At 36.5% G+C, this 21764-nt stretch overlaps 1 protein-coding gene and 1 non-coding gene across 4 annotated transcripts in view; both read left to right on the top strand.

Moving 5' to 3' along the window:
- Nucleotides 1–21764, top strand: part of RC3H2 (ring finger and CCCH-type domains 2) — a 51557-nt gene that overhangs the window by 9308 nt on the left and 20485 nt on the right. For all 3 annotated transcript variants that reach the window (XM_041725543.1, XM_041725542.1, XM_041725544.1), the window contains exons 3-9: nt 1504–1621; nt 5063–5296; nt 10465–10640; nt 14500–14700; nt 15580–15712; nt 15827–15945; nt 17194–17306. In XM_041725543.1, the coding sequence (XP_041581477.1) occupies nt 1504–1621; nt 5063–5296; nt 10465–10640; nt 14500–14700; nt 15580–15712; nt 15827–15945; nt 17194–17306 (1094 nt within the window). The remainder of the gene's footprint in view (nt 1–1503; nt 1622–5062; nt 5297–10464; nt 10641–14499; nt 14701–15579; nt 15713–15826; nt 15946–17193; nt 17307–21764) is intronic.
- On the top strand, nt 15383–15493 carry LOC121474367. Its single transcript, XR_005983377.1, has one exon. It is a non-coding gene; the product is annotated as a small nucleolar RNA SNORD90 (small nucleolar RNA).

The raw sequence follows: 21764 nt of genomic DNA, 5'->3' as shown, positions 1-21764 counted from the left end.
ATTATGTTTTGTGGTTTTATAAATGTCCTCTCAAATGGTCCTTAATAGCCTGCAGGCCCATACAGTGAGATCTCTATTACCTTTATCTATTTATTTTTAATATTTTATTTATTCATAAGAGACACAGAGAGAGAGAGAGAGGCAGAGACACAGGCAAAGGGAGAAGCAGGCTCCATCCATGGAGCCTGATGTGGGACCAGATCCCAGGACCCCAGGATCATGACCTGAGCTGAAGGCAGACGCTCAACTGCAGAGCCACCCAGGCGTCCCTTCTATTACCTTTAAAACCTGGCCCCACCTGCTACTACTGGATTCAGACTTTCTGCTTAAGCTATATTGCTTCATAGCCAGTTGTTAAATATGCCATACATGTTCTCACCTGAGGGATTTTGTTGCGACTCTTATCTCTGTGTAGAATGTTTATTACCTCTCCTCTCTCAAGTCTTTATTCAAATGTCATGATTCCCAAGGTAGCCTGTCCTGATGACCCCCTGCTAAAACTGTAACTACTCTCCGACTTTCCCAATACCGCCCCCATCCTTGCTGTGTCTATCATACTACCTATTTATTTATTATGTTTTTTAATATATTAGCTCCATTCTCTCTTCACGAGATTGCAAGCTCTACAAGGGGCAAGCAGTTGTGCCTGTTTTGTGCACTGATAGATGCCCAATACCCAAAACTGTGTTTGGAACATGTTAAGCACTCCATAAATACAAATATTTGTTGGATTAAATTGAATTCTCATAATGGCAATATGAAATAGGGATTTTCGTCTCCATTTTTCAGGGAGGAAAACCATGAGTTGGAGCAGTTAAATGATTTACTCAAGGTCACTCATAGAAGTGGCAGAGCTATAGTTTATGCCCAAATGTTGACCTTTCTTTAAGAATAGTACATCTTGGGGCACCTGGGTCGCTCAGTCAGTTGAGCATATGACTTTTGATCTCAGCGCAGGTCCTAATCTCATAGTTGTGAGTTCAAGGCCCACATTGGAAGCCCAGCATGGAGCCTACTTAAATAAAAAATACTGTCTTGTTCTACCAAAAGGAGACAAACCATTATCGATAAATACAGTAAATGAATTACATAGTGAGAAGGTGCTAAGTACTTTTTTTCCTATTTATTTTAAAATACTTTAACTTGTAAAAAGTAGCGCACAGAGAACCTGTATAATTTTCTGTAGCTTCCCTTAATGTTAACATCTGTCAAAATTATAGCATAGTTATCAATCTTAAGACATTAACATTATAGAATATTATTAACTACCTGCTGCTTTTTCCATTTATTACTACATTGGAGCCCCTGCTATTAAGTATGATAAACTTGGTTCTTGGAAAGCAGTTTGGCTAGGTGTTCGGCTTTAATTTTACTTAAAGTACTTTGATGTATTGTCTCTGTATTATAATTTTATACTCACCAAGATTATTATCAAATATGTAAGTAACAGTTCCATGAGCTGGATGAATGTATTTCCTCAATTTTTCTTTTTTTTTTTTTTAGGTACCAGATCATCAGTCAATAAAGTTAAGTAATCTAGGTGAGAACAAACACTATGAGGTTGCAAAGAAATGTGTTGAGGATTTGGCACTCTACTTGAAACCACTAAGTGGAGGTAAAGGTAGGTTCATAAAAAGTGTTTTTACTGGTGAGCAGGATTTGGTAATATTTACTTTGAAAGACTTAATGTTAATACTCTATCAAATAATTTTGACTCTTAAAAAATGAGTTTGGACAACTCTTGGAAAACTTTTTGTTGGAGAGCATTATATTTTCTTCTGAAAATAACTAATATTGTTACTATTTTAAGAATTCATCAGATACTACATATTGAGATTTCTAAGTATTTGTATTCATTAAAATAATACTGCTGTAGCAGAATATCAATTTTAATAAGTCCTGCTAAGAATTTCATATATTCAATCATTCAATTTTATTGAACATTCATCATGGTTAGGGTCCCTGCCTAACCCTCCTTCACAGAGCCCACAGTCTATTAGGGGAGATAGGCATATAAGTACAATAAATTACTTTAAGTGTTTGACAGAAACAGAATTCTATTTTTATTTTTATTTATTTATTTTTTTTTTACAGAATTCTATTTGATTATCACTGCATACCTCGTGACCCACACATCTTAGATGAATCAATCAAGTATTATTTTATACCTGCTCTATGCTTTGCACTATTGAATATTTAGGACACAGTGATTTCCTTGAGAAACTTAGCCTATCCACCTCCATTCATTCATTCATTCATTCATTCATTGAGCAAATACTGACAAGCATGTACTAAGTGCCAGGCCATGTTTTGGTTCTTGGCATACATGAGTAAAATGCTTGCCCTCAGAGAACTTATGTTTCAGAAAAGAGAGAAAGTATAATAAACGATAAACATAATAAAAATTATATAGTATAATTGATAATTGTTATGGATGTAAAATAATACAGTTAAAGGGATTAGAAAGGTCAGGGTGAGAGGACAAGGGCAGATTGCAATTTTATAGAAGGTGGTTAATGTAGGCCTCATTAAGAACGTAGCTTCTAAACTTGAAATGAAAGAGGTGAGGTAGTTAGCCATGTAGGTTCCTGGGAAAAGACTGTTCCAGAGGGGCAATAAGGATGGAGCACGTAGATGGTACAATCAATTAAGCATCTGACTGTTGTTGTCGGCTCAGGTTGTGATCTCTGGGTTCTGAGATCAAGCCCTGAGTCAGACTCTAAGCTCAGCATGGAATCCACTTGGGATTCTCTGTCTCTCTCTCTTTGTCCCTCCCTCTTGTGCTCTCTCTCTCTCTCAAATAAATAAATAAATCTTAAAAAAAAAAAAAAAAGAAGAAGATTGTTCTAGAAAGGCAATAGCAAGTCCCTAGTGCATGCCTAGTATCTTCAAAGAACAATAATAGGAGAGTGTGCCTGGAGCAGTGGGAGTGAAGGGGAGACCAGTAGGATATAGATGAAAGGAAGTGGTAAGACCAGATAATGTGCAGACTTGCAAGCCATTTTAAAGATTCGAACTTTTACTCCAAGTGAAATTGGGGATTCACTCTAGGGTTTTAAGCAGAGGAGTGACACAATCTGACTAATGTTTAAAGGATCTCTCAAGCTTTTCTGTTGAGAATTCAGTGTAGAAGGGAAAGGATAGGAGCAGGGTATTGGTTAATAGGCTAATGGGCCAACATAGTAGCAGTGGAGGTAGTGAGAAGTGAATGTCCGGGAAATATTTTGAAAGTAGAGTCCAGGGAATCTCCTAAATTATTGCGTGTGGGCTGTGAGAAAAAGCAGAATCAAAGAGGACTCCTGGGTTTTGGGGTCTGAGCACGTAGAAAGAGATTGCCATCAACCTAGATAAGGAATACTGTAGGTAGATCAAGTTTAGATGGGAAGATCAGGAGTTCAGTTTTCATCATGTTATGTTGGAGATGTCAGATCTTCATTTGGATGCTATTGAGTAACCAGTGGATATATGTTAAGGAATGAGGTATAGAAACTGTATGTTTGGGCGTCATTAACATAGGAATATAATTTACAGCAACTAATAAGATTGGCTAAGATCATGCACACAGTGAATGTAGATAAAGAAAACAAAAACTGAGTTCTGAGGCATTTTAACATTAAGAAGTCAGGAAGAAAAGATGAAATCAGATTAAAAAAAGACCTGAAATAAAAGGAAAGAAGAAAAGCGAGAGATGGAGTATTCTGGAAGCTAAGTAAAGAACGTGTTTAAAGGAATTAGGAGTGGTTGTATGTTGAGGGCTGTTGCAAGGTCAGGTAAGGGAAGGACTGCGAATTGACCATTGACTTAGCAAAGTAGAGGTAATTGTCGTGACAGGCAGTTTTGATAAAGTGATAGGAGCAACAGATTGATTGGAATAGGCTTTAAAGATTGTGATGCAAGGAATTTGGAGATACAGCCATTAGAAACGACAAATACCCACCATTTGCTTCAATGTGGATGGAACTGGAGGGTATTATGCTGAGTGAAGTAAGTCAATCGGAGAAGGACAAACATTATATGTTCTCATTCATTTGGGGAATATAAATAATAGTGAAAGGGAATAGAAGGGAAGGGAGAAGAAATGTGTGGGACATATCAGAAAGGGAGACAGAACATAAAGACTCCTAACTCTGGGAAACGAACTAGGGGTGGTAGAAGGGGAGGAGGGGGGGTGGGGGTGAATGGGTGACGGGCACTGAGGGGGGCACTTGACAGGATGAGCACTGGGTGTTATTCTGTATGTTGGTAAATTGAACACCAATAAAAAATAAATTTATTAAAAAAAAAGGAATTTGGAGATAGTGAATATAGACAATACTAGAGATTTGCTACAAAAGAGAAGAAAGAAATGGGGCAGAACTGGTAGGTGAAAAGCAATGAATAAAAAGATTTATTTTGAAGATGGATGAAATAACAGCATGCTTTCTTTTTTTGTCTTGCTGATGGAAGCAATCAAATAGAAAGGGAAGAAGTAATGTCAGAGAGAGGAGAGAATTGCTGGAGCATATCCTTGAGTTAGGAAAATGGATTATGATCTTAGAGTTTGCCATTAAATTCTATTCCAAACGTCATGTATGTAATAAAATTAGAGCTGTTATTAAACTTTTCATTAACTGGATGGAAAACAGGCTAAATAAACCCAGAATAGCCTTTTTTTTTTTTTTAAGATTTATTTATTTACTCATGAGAGACACACAGAGAGAGGCAGAGACACAGGCAGAGGGAGAAGCAGGCTCCACGCAGGAAGCGCGACGTGGGACTCGATCCCGGGTCTCCAGGATCACACCCCAGGCTGCAGGCAGCGCTAAACCACTGTGCCACCGGGGCTGCCCCCAGAATAGTCTCTTGAGGGACACATGCAACCCAGAAAACAGGATACCTAAATAAAATTTGAAGTAACTAAAAATTAGACTCCTGTTACCACAGAATAGTAATACTCTTATTAAAACAGTGAAAGTACCTTACAGAGGACTCATTACAAATTATGGCTTCATAGTTAAGTATGGATAATGAAAATTGACTTGTTTTATTTTAATTGAAAAACTTTGTTTCCTTCCTCTTAAAGGTGTAGCTAGTTTGAATCAGAGTGCACTGAGCCGTCCAATGCAAAGGAAACTGGTGACACTTGTAAACTGTCAACTGGTGGAGGAAGAAGGTCGCGTAAGAGCCATGCGAGCAGCCCGTTCACTTGGAGAAAGAACTGTAACAGAACTAATATTACAGCACCAGAATCCCCAGCAATTGTCTGCCAACCTGTGGGCTGCTGTCAGGGCTCGAGGATGCCAGTTTCTAGGGCCAGGTAGGATAGATCACCATCTTTTCTCTTATTGGCTATCAGGGTTAGAGGATGCCAATTTCTAGAGTTAGTTGAGAATCCTGAGACTTAACCCATCTTTATTTATACATATAAATATTGACATAATTAAAGCAGTTTTTGTAATCATAATCTATGTGACAGTACTGCAGCATTTTAGAATAAATTTCTCATTTAATCTTTAGCAGCTTTCGAAAGAAGTGACACAGATCCAATTTTATAATTTAAAAAATCGAGTTAGAGAGGCCTGATATTATACAGGTAGTAAGTAAAGGAAAAATAAAGTTTTTTAATGAAAAAATTTTAATTGTCTTTAAAACTTGGAAGACAAATTATACACACAAACATACAAATCACCAGGGATAATGCCTTCATAATTATTTCCACCTACATTCCACTTAAAAAATCTTTACCTATACCAAGGTTATGAATGAAGTACACTTCTCTGTTACCTTTTAGAAGCTTTATTGTTTTACCTTTCTGATTTAGAGCTACAGTCAGGTAGAATTTTGTGTGTGACTGTGTGTAAAGGAAACTTTTTAAACTTTTAAACATGACAGCTGAATAGACATGTGGAAAAAGACAAAATTAGATCTATTTCTCATACACCGTAGCTACTTAAACATCAAAGTAAAAATAAATGACAAACTTAGAAAATGTTTTTATTATATCACAAATGACTAATAAAACTAATACGTAAGGTACTTCTAAAAACTCAGAAAAAGACACCAACCACCCAACTGAAGATTGGCAAAAGACGTAAACAGAAAATGCACAAGAAAAAGTAATGTAAATGACCCTCAAACATCTAAAATATACTCAGTGTTTCTCTATCAAGAGAAATATACATGAAAATTATATTGACCGTTTCTCATATATCAGATTGACAGAATTCAAAAGGTTGACAATATTTGTTGTCAGGGCTGTTGATGTTTTCTGTGATGCAATTAAAAAATATAGTCAAATATCAGTCTTTTCAGTTACTACTTATGGATATGGAGTAAAAAAAAAAATGTGTTTCCTATACTAAGTTACAGAGGAATTCATGCTTGTATTTTTTTTTTTTTTAAGATTTTATTTATTTATTCATGAGAGACAGAGAGAGAGGCACAGACACAAGCAGAGGGAGAAGCAGGCTCCATGCAGGGAACCTGACGTGGGACTCAATCCCGGGTCCCCAGGATCACACCCCAGGCTGAAGGCAGCGCTAAACCGCTAAGCCACCCAGGCTGTCCATGCTTGGTATTTTTTACAGTTGTATGATTTATTTTTTAATAATTATTTATGACCTATTTGAAATTTAAGTAGCTATGGTGTTAATGTCATCAGGAACCAAGATTTTTCAGCATTACAAAAAAAAAAAAAAAGATACAAGTATGAAGTCAAAGAATTTATATAAAAACCCTTTGGTCTTAAATTTGAATTGTCACTGTAAGTACAGGCTCATTTACTTTTCTTCCTCTAAAAATGCCTATTCTCTAGGTCTGCCCACCGGGCTTAGAAGCAGTGAATAGCCATAACACCCAGATTATGACCCTTAATAAATACCATTGCCCATTAAAAAGAAACCGGGCTCTTTGGATAAATGCCATATTCCAATTCTAGGGTGGGGAAGTACAAGTTGAGCCTGGGAATTCTTGGGGTAGAAAGCACAAAAGCTATCAAAGATCATTGGCATCACGTCAAAATAAGTAAATTTGAAGGGTCTCCCGCTGGACGTGAGTGGCACGGTTTGAAAATCAAAATGAATAATGATTAATGGATTGAAAGATAAAATATATGAAAATCCAAGATTTTGTAATGATGGTACAAGAAAAATTAAATGGTTTTCTTTGGCAGTTGCTTAATAATGCCAACACATTATTCTAGAAATTATGAAAGAGTAGAATAAAAGTCAAGCATATTTTTTCTGTCCTTCCTTTACAAACTGTTTTCAAGGACAGTTTCTCAGGGCGTTGAATGTAGGTACCTCTTTTAGCAAAATTCCAGCTAATAAATTTAGAAAAAAATGTGTCAAAATTAGAAAAATCACACATTTAATCTCAAGTCAATTAATGGGTCTACACAAGAATTGTTAGTAGCTGTTAAAACCATTAGATGTGAGGTTGCTGGAAAAATTTACTATAGATGGGTGAGACCTGAACCTAATATCAATCTTAACATTACTAAAAGTGAGACAGCTAGGCCTTAATTATCTCCACTTTTAATATATGGAATAACAAATATGCTTGGCAGAAAAAGAAACAAAAGCTCATTCTGAATCTAATCAAGCCCGTAGTTTACATGAAATAAAGAGGATAAATGAACATATTTAGGAATACTACAAGCATTCCTTGGCTAAAATAAGCCAAACCAAGAATGTGGGGAAGTGTTTAGAAAAATGATTGTTTCTTAAAAAAATTCAGAGAAAAACTGAATTTTCTCTTTAATGAGAGGGTGGAAGGTAGTGGGAAGCTTTTGTGTGTGTGTGTGTGTGTGTGTGTGTGTGTGTGTGTGTATTTTAAGCCTAAAGGCATATTAACCAAAAGCAATGTATGGACTTTATTTGGATACTTACTCAAGCCAACTATAAGAAGAAATTTTTGAGACAGTGAGAAAAAATTCAACTTCAGATTGAATATTATATGATAATAGGGATATATATTACTTTCTAAAAATGTGATAAAGTTATAAAAATGTTTTTGAAGTCTTTACATGTTAGAAATAAATAATGAATTATTTAAGGGTGAAATGCTATGTTGTCTGGGATTACCTTCAAAACACTCCCGCCAAAGCAAACTAGAAAAGTGGGTAAGAACTGGCAACAGCTATCTTATGGGATCATGTTATCTCTACTTTTGTATGTTGAAAATTTTCCATAATACAAAGTTAAATTGAAAAATATTTTTAAAAATCCACATTTACATATAATTTAAGAATGTTGTCTTTGGATATTTCCTCATATTTATTTACCTGACCTAAGAAGCACTAGACTGAGTATCAAATATCTTTTGTTCTACTGCTCAACAGCGAAAAGACAACACAATGTAAAAAAAATGAACAAAGAGGGCAAAAAGACATCTCTCCAAAAAAGGTACACAGATGGCCAAAAAGCACATGAAAAGATGCTTAGCATCAGTAGTCATTAAAGAAATGCAAATCAAAATCACAATGAGATACCACTTCATACCAGCTAGGTTTGCCATAATGTAAAAAAATGGAAAAAGAAAAAAAATAAATAAATAAAAATAAAAAATAAAAAAAATAAAAAAAAATAAAAAAAATGGAAAAAGATTGTTGGTGAGGATATGCGTGAAACTTGGGAAGTAGAACAGTGCAGCCTCTGTGGAAAATGATTTGGTGGTTCCTCAGAAAGTTAGAGTTACCATATGACCCAGCAGTCCCACTCGTGTATCTACCCCAAAGAACTGAGAACAGATTCAAACTAAAACTTGTACACCAATTTCACAGCAATATTTGTCACAGTGGTCCAAAAGTGGAAGCAGTCCTCATGTCCATCAGCTGATGAGTGGATAACCAGATGTGCTTTGTCCATAAATAGAATATTATTCAGCCACAGAAAGAATTCAAAATACATAAAATATTTTCATTTCTATGTAAAGTCAGCATAAAAGTTTAAAAAGGATTGGAAATGATACATGTAGGTAAACTTCAATATTATGTTAAGTGAAAGACGCCAGTAAAAAGGTCACACATTCTGTGATTCCATGTATTTGAAGCATCCACAAAGGTAAATTCATAGATTCAGACTGCAGGCTAGTGATTGCCAAAGGCAGTGGGTAGAGGCTATGGGGAATGACATAAACCATTATGCTGTAGGTTTCCTAGATAGACCTTAAGGTTGTTCATGTGAATTGTATACTTTAAAATGGTTAATTTTATATAAAGTTTACCTCAATTTTTTTAAAAAGTCATTGGTGCAAGTACAGTTTTGCTGCTAACTAGTTGTGAACCTTGACCTCAATACCTCATTTAAAAAAGGATTTGATTTGTAATCCAGATTATAGATGACCTCTCAGCTCTGAAGTTCCCATTTTAATTGAGAACCAGTGCACTTTAAAATTTTAACTTTGCAAGAATAATGCAGAGAATTCTTGTGTACTTTTTATCTACATTTGTTTTTAATATTTTGTTATATTTGTCATATTATTTGCTCTTTTTCTCTTTCCTGAACCATTTGAGAACATGTTGCATATTTTAGTGCCCTTATATCCCTTTATACTTCCAATGTTTCCTAAAAACAAGGATACCATTTTATGTAACAACAGTTTATTCATCAGACTCAAAAAAATTTAACTTATATACCATACTAAAATCTAATTTGTATTTTGTTTTTGTCAATTACCCCAGAAATGTCTTTAATGCAATTTATTTTCTTTCAGAATATAATTCAGGCCAAGATCACTTATTCTGTTTGTCATCTCTTTTCATCTTCTTAAAGAGACTGGAACCATTCTTCAGCCTTTCTGTCTGATATTGGTATTCTTGAAGAATACAGGCAGTTATTTTATAAACAATTCCTTAATTTGGGTTTGCCTGATATTCCCTTATGATTAGATTCAGATTATACTATATACACCCCTGGCCGGAAAACAACATAAATTGATACCTTCTTTAGGTATTGCTCCCAGAGGCTAATATCACTTTAAAATTATGTGCAAAATTGTTCTGTCAAGCAAATTGTCTAATAGTCTCATGCATTAAAGAAAAATGATCATTTATCATGAGACTACTATATGTCCCTTATATGTTATTCAATATGTTAGAGTAATTTCATGTATTTTGTAAATGAGGATTTTTTTCTTCGCACTGTAACATTAACATTATTTAGTTGATCGTTAAATACCTTCAGAAGGAAAAAATAAATAAATAAAAAATAAAAAATAAAAATAAATAAATAAATAAATAAATAAATACCTTCAGAAGATACATTTTAAATTCTGTTGACTTGTGTTCTAAATGGTTATTTAATAGAAATTATATTTTGTTTGATTTTTAAGTAAACTGTATTTTTGTATTTGTGATGTCTTCTTTTTGTGCTAATGAAATAGACTGTGGATGATGGACCGCCATGAACTAAAACCCAAAGAAGTTTGGCAGACATGATCTCCAAGGTTTCTCATTAATTGTGAATTCATGTTCCTTACTTCTAGCTATGCAAGAAGAGGCCTTAAAGCTGGTGTTGCTAGCATTAGAAGATGGTTCTGCTCTCTCAAGGAAAGTACTGGTACTTTTTGTTGTGCAAAGACTAGAACCAAGATTTCCTCAGGCATCAAAAACAAGTATTGGTCATGTTGTGCAACTACTGTATCGAGCTTCATGTTTTAAGGTAAGTAGCAAGCAACCATCTAGATGTTAGTTGCTTGTGTGTGAGACAGAGGCTTTCTAGAATCAGTGTTACCTGGTCTAGAGGCTCCAGGAATACAGAACGCTTTCAAGAGTTGAAAGGAAACTTTGCTTTCCTTCTGCATTGTTTGCATCTGTGATGCTACCTCTTGGGAATAAACATGTGAGGATGTGCATAACACAAAACGGAGCATAAGGAAATAATTTGGTAAACTTGACTCTTAGGATAATGAATGTAGACTAAAGCAGCCTAATTCAAATGAATTTACCATCTTAAAAGGGAAAACTACGTAAAAGTATTTAAAGTTGGTAAATGTTTCAACTTCCCATTATTTTTATCTTATTCCCTGTTGTGATTAGATTACAACCTTTAATCTGAAGATGGCTTATAATGTTGCCTCAGAACAAGAGTGAAAAGTTGAGGTACTTGCCCCACTCTGCATTTAGGTAGTGTGATTTTTGTGTGTGTGTTTTGTTTTGGTGGAAAAGACAGAAAAACCCCAAGATATTTAGAAATGTAGTTTCATTGTCTTTTAGAATTGTGGGTGATTATAGGTACTGAAGGAGGTGGAAAGTAGGCCAATCCTTAACTTTCTTCATATTACAAGAGTAGGGGTTGCTACTTTAAAAAAAAAAAAAAGTAGGGGTTGCTAGCTGGATCTTGAGAAAGGCCCAAAGACTTGGAACTGTAAAGGTCCATTGGCTTCTATAAAACATCAAAATTTGAAAGCCAAAGCTTATTTAAGCTATTTTGCTGGTTTTATATATAAGCCCAAGAGTGAAAATAGTACAGACAGAAAAAATTTTTTTCGGCAGACTGCATAGTTTGAAATAACAGGTAATTGCTGATGGAAATCTGTTCAAATGAACTCATTTATCTCCACTAATGAGGCTTGGACACTATCTCCCTGATAGTTATAGTGCTTGATTTTGTACCTTTAGGGCAACAATAGAAATGAATCCCTGATTCCTCAAACATTATGTTTTTGGCTAAGCAGCCAAATTACAGAGATCATTTATCATCCTGAAGTAACAGACTAGGTTCTCACACTGTGTATTCCTGACTTAATGTGTATTTTCTCTTATAGGCATCATACTGCTTTGTGGTTTATGATCATACATCTACAGTTACTACTATCTGACATTTGAATAACAGTATAGAAAAGGATTTCAATTTTATGCTCTCATTTCATCCTTATTGGCCTCTAGCTTAAAACATTAAAGCAGTGTTTAGATTAATAAAAAGATATCTTGCTGACTTAACTGCCAAAAGACCTCTCTTGGGTATCGTTTACTCTGATAAAATCGTTATCAAAGGTCTTGCCCTGATTTTATAGGCTCAGAGATGTGAACTTTGTGGGTGCATACGGTTCTTCAGGAACGGATGCACCCTTACCAAGGTCACACACAATCGATGATCAATTTTATTAATTTGTAATGAGAAGTGCAACTCTTACATGACTTAAATCATCATATTGCAGATATTTTCCTGCAGAAGAGTATCAGACCTTTGCTTGATTAGCATGGAATCAGCACAAGGGGAGTTAACGATTCTAACGTTTGATGCAGTGATTCCCAACTAATGATCTGCATCAGAATTATTTATCTGTGGGGTTTTTAAAAGTATACTTTCCTGGGTCCCATCCCCAGATATTCTGATTTGGTGTATCTGATGTAGGACTTGAGCATTCATATATACTTTTTAAATTGTGTGGTCTTCAAAGACAGGAATTGTGATTACCTGAAATTGTAGTTTCTAATGCTTTGTGGATGATTTTGATGCGTGGTAGTGAGAACTTTAATATGACCAGGCTCTGTTAGCCACCTGTGTCTTGTCTTTACCACTCAGGTGAATAGATGCTTATGCTGTCTACAAGGCACCCTGTAGCCTACTTGGTATTTGAATCAGTGCTACTGTCATCTGGTTTCTGGGTTTCTTCTATATTTTAGGCTGCTAACTTTTTTGTTTTCTTGGTGTTTCTTTAAATAGGTTAGCATAGAATATAGATTTTTGTGACTTCTAGGGACGCCTGGGTGGCTCAGCGGTTGAGCGCCTCCCTTCCGCCCAGGGCGTGATACTGGAGTGTCGAGATCAAGTTCCACATTGCGTTCCTTGCATGGAACTGCTTCTCCTTCTGCCTGTGTCTCTGCCGCTCTCTCTGGGTCTCTCATGAATAAATAAATAAAATCTTAAAAAAAAAAAAAAAAGATTTTTGTGATTTCTAAGTTATATACTCTGCTGTCTCTTAAATTATACCTAAACTTGTGTTGATTAGAATTTCGGGTGTCCCACACTTTTCTATAATGTAATTACCTATTCCCAAAGAGAATTGTGAACTGATACTATTAATTCTCAGTTGGTAACTTGATTTTCCCATCTTCATGTTCTGGGCGGGTCATACTATTGTTGTCTCATGTGCCAACAATAGCAGTAGAAACAACCAGTGAGGTGGTCTGGAGATATTTTCATTTTACTAATGAAGAAATCATGATTTTGAACAGTTTGAATGATTTGTTCATTCTGAGTTTCAGAGTTTGTACTAGTCCTGGGTATTCTGAATCCTAGCCAAGTTTCAAATGTCAGTGTACAAGTTTTAGATAAATATGTACCATCTATTTTGGAAATTTTCTAGTCATCTACTTGCATGTTGGCAAATAAGACAGTTTCAGTAGGATATGTGAAGCTCTGTAAACTTTTGAATTTATATTTTTTAAATAACTTAAGTCAGGTATCTGCTGTATAAATACCCTAATGATCGTTTTTATGGTAATAGAAAATTTCTTAATTATCACATGATAGTGCTAATCTATGTCTACCTGTTGGCTGGACTGATTTGTCATTCCTTTGCTTAAAAGTCCTTATTGGCTTCCCATGCCCTTCAGGATAATACAAATTTCTCACCATAGTTTGTAAGGCTCTCTGTGATTTTTTTTTTTTAATTTTTTTTTTTATTTATTTATGATAGTCACAGAGAGATAGAGAGAGAGGCAGAGACACACACAGGCAGAGGGAGAAGCAGGCTCCATGCACCGGGAGCCCGACGTGGGATTTGATCCCGGGTCTCCAGGATCGCGCCCTGGGCCAAAGGCAGGCGCCAAACCGCTGTGCCACCCAGGGATCCCGATTTTTTTTTTTTCTAGCCTGTATCTCAGCCTTTAATTCTGTATGCTCTGCTCTTTCATTTTTTTTTTTTAATTTTTATTTTATTTTTTATTTTTTTTAATTTATTTATGATAGTCACACACAGAGAGAGAGAGAGAGGCAGGCAGAGACACAGGCAGAGGGAGAAGCAGGCTCCGTGCACCGGGAGCCCGACATGGGATTTGATCCCGGGTCTCCAGGATTGCGCCCTGGGCCAAAGGCAGGCGCTAAACTGCTGCGCCACCCAGGGATCCCTGCTCTTTCATTTTTCTATTTTGCTACTTATTACTCTTGTTAGGATTTTTTTTTCTTACATGAAAACTCCTATTTATTCTTCAAGACTTAGTTTATGCAGCTTTCAAGTGGGGGAAGCCTTCTCTGTAACCCCTTTCTCCCACCAGTCAGATTTAATTGCCTTTCCTTTATGTTGCTGTGGAGCATTATAATAGCACATATACTATAATTTTCAGTTTACAAGCGTCTTCTTATCAGTTGCTGAGCTCACTGAAGGAAGGCAAAACTTTGTACTGGGTTATGTAAGTTCTGCCTTGTTCCAAAAAATTTGTGAAAAGACCTTTCTTTTCCTTGCACCTTTTTTGTCTAGTATCTGACACTACTACGCTCCCCACAAAAGAATTGATTGAAGGAGGGGAGAGAGCAGACCAATTTTGATTTTTTTTTTCTCCTTTCTATCTTTTAGGTTACCAAAAGGGATGAAGACTCTTCCTTGATGCAGCTAAAGGAGGAATTTAGGAGTTACGAAGCATTACGCAGAGAACATGATGCCCAAATTGTTCATATTGCAATGGAAGCAGGACTCCGCATTTCACCTGAGCAGTGGTCCTCACTTCTGTATGGTGACTTGGCACATAAATCACACATGCAGTCTATCATTGATAAGGTTTGTGAAATTAGTGATGCTTGTTTTATATCATTGCTGTTACATTGAAGAGCATTGCAATCTTCGGAAGGGACTAAAGATACAATTAGTTGGAGATTCCTATGTTTTTAAATATCAGACGCTGTATTATTTTATCTTTATTCTTTTAATTATTTTTTTATTTTTTATTTTATTTTTTTTTTCTTCTAAAGATTTATTTATTTATTTATCATAGACAGAGAGACTGAGGCAGAGACATAGGCAGAGGCAGAATCAGGCTCCATGCCGGGAGCCTGACGTGGGATTCAATCCCGGGACTCCAGGATCGCGCCCTAGGCCAAAGGCAGGCACTAAACCGCTGAGCCACCCAGGGATCCCCTATTTTTTTTTATTTTTTTAAGATTTTATTTACTCATTCATGAGAGACCCAGAGAGAGAGGCAAGACACAGGCAGAGGGAATAGCAGGCTCCCTGCAGGGAACCCAATATGGTACTCGAACCCAGGATCCTGGGATCACACCCTAAGCAGAAGGCAGAAGCTCAACCATTGAGCCTCCCAGGCATCCCTTTATTATTTTTTTAATCTTCAAAATAAACTAATGGAGGCAACAGGGAAGCAAATGTAGGATAGTAGCATAAAAGCAGCCTGGCTTACAGAGTCTGTCTGTCTGGGTTCTGACCCCAGAGAGCTAATACAGCTTATAAGTAAATTTTCTAAGTGTCTGATGATGAATTTCATAGGGCAGATTCTGAGGTGAAAATTGTATTCATCATTGATAGTCCTACTATGGAATCTGAAGACACTTGGAAACCTGTTTAGAATGTTGGCTAAATGAAGCATTTGAATATAGATGTGTCCTAAGAACCAGAGTAAAAGCCATTCTGTTTTCTGTTTGTTAGCTGCAGTCTCCAGAATCATTTGCAAAGAGTGTCCAGGAATTGACAATTGTTTTGCAACGAACAGGTGACCCAGCTAACTTAAATAGACTGAGGCCTCATTTAGAACTTCTTGCAAACATAGACCCTAATCCAGGTATGTGGAAAAATACTCTGTTGCTTATAGTTTTTCTACCTTTGAGGTAGATAACACAAGAGAATTACTGCTAACAAATTCTTCCCCCATCTCCTTGATGGCTTATTTTATTAGATGCTGTTTCACCAACTTGGGAGCAGCTAGAAAATGCAATGGTAGCTGTTAAAACAGTGGTTCATGGCCTTGTGGACTTCATACAAAATTATAGTAGAAAAGGCCATGAGACACCTCAGGTAAGCATGTTCACTTCTGACCACTGTTACCTCTGACAGAGGTTCATCCTGAACAACTTGAACAAGCTTTTTTGATTAATGGACTTCTTACATGACTCTGTTCTTTTAGTTTTCTATTATCTGTTCTTTTGGGAGAAACTCAAGTTTTAGTATGCCTGATAAATAATTCATAGCACAGTAACCATTGGGAGAGTATTTTGAATATAGAGTTCACTGCACATGTTTTTGACCAAATATAGATCAGTGATTCCTTCCAGATATTTTGTCTAATTCTTTTCTCATGTAGGGAAATTGTCAGCTTTTTCTCCATTGCTCTCATACAAATGAATATCTGTTTGTAAATGTGTGGAGTTTGAATTTTTAAAATATTTGCAATGTACTTCAGAAAGCTTTGTCTAAGGTGTAATCTTTTATTCTAATAATGATTCCCATTTATTATGTCACTGTGAGCCAAGTTCCTATGTTCAGTGTTTTATTTATATAATTTCTAATCCTCACAGCCACCTGCAAGGTAATTGCTTTTTCCAAACTGAAGTTTAAAGAGGTTAAATAACAAATCTAAGGTCCTGGTGGCAATAAGTGACAGAACTGGGATCAGATTTACTCTGAAAGTGATCTTTCTGTTCTTCTGCCTTTATTCTGTTAGAAAACATTATGATATTCAAACATTGACGGATAAATGTTTCATCTTTGTTAAGGTCACAAAAATAACAATGACATCTTAAATTTTGATGCAGTTATGCCAGTTACAGGAGGTTTTTATATTTTGCCTCATTGTTATGTGAACTTAAACAGCTCCAAGCCTAAGAAGAGAGTTGTACCCTCAAGCTGACAAATAAGTTGGTTTTATAAATTTTCTTTCAGGGGAAATTGTATTCTTTCTCTCCTGGGAAAGTTTAAGTGGACAAAGCTTATGGCTTTTTAAATGCTTTTTAAATCATTTGTTTTGGTATCATAATTTTAAGACAGCAGTGAATTGATGAGAAAATCTTTTAGTTTTGTGGGCATTGTGTTGCCTGACAAATAAATAGACAACATTTAAACCAGTTTCAGATAATCCTCAGAAGGAATATTTGAAACACCAGTTCAGAGTTACCGTGGGTAATGCCTAACGGGAAATGGTAGAATGGCAGTTGCTTCAGCACAAGAATTACTTCTCTAATGTGAAAAAGAACTAAAGGGTAAATCATAAAATTCTGCAATCTCAAGAGTCTTCAGTTTTCCATGCACCAATTTTCTTTCTCATAGCCTCAGCCTAACAGCAAATACAAGACTAGCATGTGCCGAGACCTGCGTCAACAAGGAGGATGTCCCCGAGGAACAAACTGTACTTTTGCCCATTCTCAGGAAGAGCTTGAAAAGTAAGTTATGAGAAATTCTTTTTCATATGGGTTTAATTTGGTGTCATTATGAAGTGTCCTCTATAGTCTCAAAGTTTGTGGTGATGAAGTTCACATTGTAGAGTTCTTTAGATTGCAAGATAATCTTTTCTTTTAAACTGTACCTTCTCACTTCTCAAAGCAAGATTAACATAATAATTGACTTAGAATCTTAGACTTAGAATCTTATTCAGAGGTCATATTTTAGACCATTATATCGCTGGAATCCATGTTTTTGCTAAGCACTTGGGCAGAACAAAAACACTCCTCCATGCAATCTTATTTGCTCAGGTTCAATTGAAGATAACAGCAAAGTCCCAGGTAAAAAAGTATAGCAGATAAAGTTTTTTTTTTTTTTTTTAATGACTTTTGGTCTTTTTAACATTCTTTTCTCTGCATCTTCTTTTCTTTCTCTTGTCCTCTGGGTAATCCCTCTTGCACTGTCCATTTACCTCACACACAGAAATAAATGGATATAAACTAACTATATTACGTATTTTCTAAGTTTCCTTTTTTTATTTTTATTTTTTTAAGATTTTATTTATTTGAGAGAAAGCACATAAGTAGGGGAGAGGGGCAAAAGGAGAAGGGGAGGGAGCCCAATTCAGGCCAGATCCCAGGACCCTGAGATCATGGTCTGACCCGAAGGCAGACACTTAATGGACCGAGCCACTCAAGTGCCCCTCTTGTTTTTTTAACCAAAACATTCATCATTGAGATCTTGCCCAAAAACTGATTCCAACCTTTCTGGTATATAACTGGGTTGTGTATTAGCTCTTAATGAACATCTCCCTTTTGTTTTTAGACACTTTAAACTCAAGTTGAGCTAGTTTTCTACTCCCTCCTTTCGTTCTGCTCTCCCCCAGTGTACCCTGTCCAGCGAGTTATACATGCCATGTTAAAGGCATCACCTCTGTCATCTTTCTTTCACCTGCTTGTCTTAGTCACCACATCATTTCAGCTTCCTGCCTGTATGTTTGTTTCTTAATTTTTCTTTCTAGTCTTACAGTCCAAGCTCTCATCCCCTTTTCCCAATCTGCCATTGTCCCCTAACTAGTCTTACAGCTATTGTTGCTCTGCAACAAACCCATTATTCCCCACAAAACAGGGAGAACTTTATACATTAGGCTCATTGCAGATCGTGCAAAACAATTTCTCATTACCCTGTGGATAAAGTTATAAAATCTAGATTGTGGGCCCTGCACCATCTACGTGCCTACCTTTCTGATCTCATCTCACAGTGCTCCCAAATTGTATTCTATACTCAGGCCACGCTTACCTTCTGTCAGTGCCTGGAACACACCATGCTCCTTCCCATCTTAGAGCTTCTACATCATGCTGTACCTTGGGACCTTGCCTTCGAGAGCATTTTTTTTTTCTAGCTTATCCTTTACTTTTTCAGGGGGGTCCTCCTAATATTACATACTAAACCAGGTTCCTCTTTGTCATGCTTATCAAAATTATGATTAACCTATGGTAGATTTTAGTGGTTGGCAGAGTTTTATGTAAAGGTCCAGGTAGTAAATATTTTCAGTTTGGTGGAACATATGGTGAACTCTGTCACAACCACTCAATTCTGCCATTGTAGCAGAAAAGCTACCAGAGTGCATAAAACAGGCATAGCTGTATACTTACAACAACTTTGGCCCACAAGAGGTAGTTTGCTGACCTCTGCCTTCCTGACTGGCTGCCTTATTGCAGTGTAAGCTCAGTGGACTGTATCTTTCTTGTTGATTATGGTCTTCTCAGTTGTTAGCACTGGGCCCTGAGCTCTGCATCAGCCACAATGAAATAGAGGATAAGTGTGTGTGAGGTTTAAAAAAAAGACTAGAAACTTGCTTCTCTTCTCTGTTTTTCCCCCAGCTGGAAGAGCCTAGAGAGGCTGCAGGAGTCCTCCCAACAAAAAGATGCTCTTTGCACCCAGTCTTGAGCAGCTCTGTATACAGGGGTTTACATCAGGATGATTTTTGAGACTCTAGGAGATCTATTGAGCTTGCCCCCTAGCTGAAATAGAGTTTCTTAGCTAAAGTGAACTTTTTAGGGGACCTTGATTGGGAAGGAGAAAGCCAGAGGAGAAACCGTGATTTCATTGCCATTCCACCCATAACTGGTGCCTCAGCTGACAGCCCGTTTCGCCTCTTCTGTCTTCAAGCTGCCTTTCTACTCTCCATCTCCAGTACCTACTTCAGAATTTTATTATGTCTTATCTGAGATTATAATAGTAATATAAAAATAATAATTATAGCCAAATTAATTGGTCACTTTTTATGTCTGGTACTATTTTTAGTGTTTCACATGTGTTTGTCTAATTTATCAATGTAGTAGTACTCTACTATCCTTTTATCTGGCATCTTATGTTCAGCCTATTTCATTGTTACCAAGATTTTCTTTTGCCAGTAAACATCTAATCATATCCATCTTCTGCTTTACATTCTAAATTGGTTCCTCAGTATATCATAGGATCTGGTCCTCATCTAGGTTTCCAGCCTTACTCCATCTTTTGCATTTTTTTTTTTTTTAAGGTACACCTAGTTAATCACCATTTACTACATAAATTCTTTCATTCTTTCCCTTGCACATGTTGTTTCTCTATATCATATGCTTTTTTCTTCTCTATTTGGAGAGCTCCTGTTCCTAATCCTACACAGATATTAACTTACTTCTAAGGACTTCCCTAATGTCCCAGGCAGTGTTAGTTGCTTCCCTCACTGTGCTGGTGTTGTGCTTTATACTTGGTAACTTTATAACACCCAGTTCTCTTGTCATGTTGCAATTATTTATTTGCACCTGTGTATTTTCACTGGACTTCATTTATCCTATGGGTAACTCATCTTGATATTTTTTGCACTTAGCAAGTATCTGATATGTAAATTCAGCATATTTATGTTGAAAGAGCATATAATCCACAATTCATATTTCCAGCCAGCTTCACATTCTCCGTTGCTGTTTGAAAAAAGAAGAAAAAATTAAGATGATACAAAGGATTAAAGAAGTGGAAGATGTCACTATCCTATTAGCTAAAAAATACACATTGCTACCTATCTCTGAGTTTTTGAGGGTAGAACCTTTGTCTTATTTCAAATAATACACTGGGAGCTCAGCAAACATTTGTTTTACTTAAATAAATTAATTTTACTCCGGCCTGCTTGCTCTATATGCATCTCTCTAACCAAACTAAATGTAAATGCTCATCAATCTCTCCTAAAAATAAGTATTTATATGAATATATCTTAGAATGTAGAATATTAGAATCCTGTTTCCAAGAGTTGCATTCTGGAGAGTATCAAAACCCTGGGATCAACCAGCTCAACAAATATTTATAAAAATGATTGTTAGGTGCTAGATACTATTTGAGGTGCTTCTAGTAGAGGAAGAGGAACTGTAAACATGTAAAACAATTTCAGTTACTGATAAAATACTTTAAGAAAGTCTGAGGTGGAGGCAAGTGTGGCATGCTTGGGAACTAGAAACAAGACGACTGTGTCTGGAAGATGGAGAATGAGAATGACAAAAGATAAGATTGGAGAAGTAGGCAAGGGCCAGATCACACTGGCCTTATGGACCATGGTGAGTAATCTGGAAGCCACTGTGGGTTTTATTCAAATACAACAATGAGATTTTTTTTTACTCTTTTATATATTTTATTTTTATTTATTTTTTTTTTAAAGATTTTATTTATTTATTCATAGAGAGAGAGAGAGGCAGAGGGAGAAGCAGGCTCCATGCAGGGAGCCTGACTTGGGACTCAATCCCCGGTCTCCAGGATCACACCCCGGGCTGCAGGTGGCGCTAAACCGCTGTGCCACTCGGGCTGTCCTATATATTTTATAAGTAAGCTCTACGCCCAACATGGGGCTTGAACTCAGGACTCTGAGCAGATCAAGAGTTGCATACTCTACCAACTGAGCCAGCCCGCCAACCTGCAACAATGAGAGTTTAATTTTGTCTTAGAAATGTAACTAGTGTCTGCGTGGCTGGAGACTAGTTAAACTACTACAGTGGTTCAGGCACAAGATTGATACCTTGGTGTCCTAGGACTATAGTAGTGGAAATGATGAAAAGTGGTCAGATTGGGATATATTTCAGAATTGAGGCTGATAGAGCTGATAGATTAAATATGCACTTAAAAAAAAAAGAAGGGGGATCCCTGGATGGCTCAGCGGTTTAGCGCCTGCCTTTGGCCCAGGGTGTGATCCTGGAGTCCCCACACCGAGTCCCGCATCGGGCTCCTGGCACGGAGTCTGCTTCTCCCTCCCTCTGCCTGTCTCTCTCTCTCTCTCTCTCTCTCTCTCTCATATATATATATAAATAAAAAAATCCTAAAAAAAAAAAAGAAAAATCAGGAATGACTCCAAGGTTTGGGACCTGCATAACCAAGTAGTGTCTTTTACTGAGATGGAAAATGCTTTTGGGGTGGAAAAATCAGTAATTAGTTCTCTT

Source organism: Vulpes lagopus, chromosome 12 (assembly GCF_018345385.1).
Source record: "Vulpes lagopus strain Blue_001 chromosome 12, ASM1834538v1, whole genome shotgun sequence".
Classification (NCBI taxonomy): Eukaryota; Metazoa; Chordata; class Mammalia; order Carnivora; family Canidae; genus Vulpes; species Vulpes lagopus.
The sequence above is the reverse complement of the archived record's forward strand: the minus strand, read 5'-3'. Positions and strand labels throughout refer to the sequence as shown.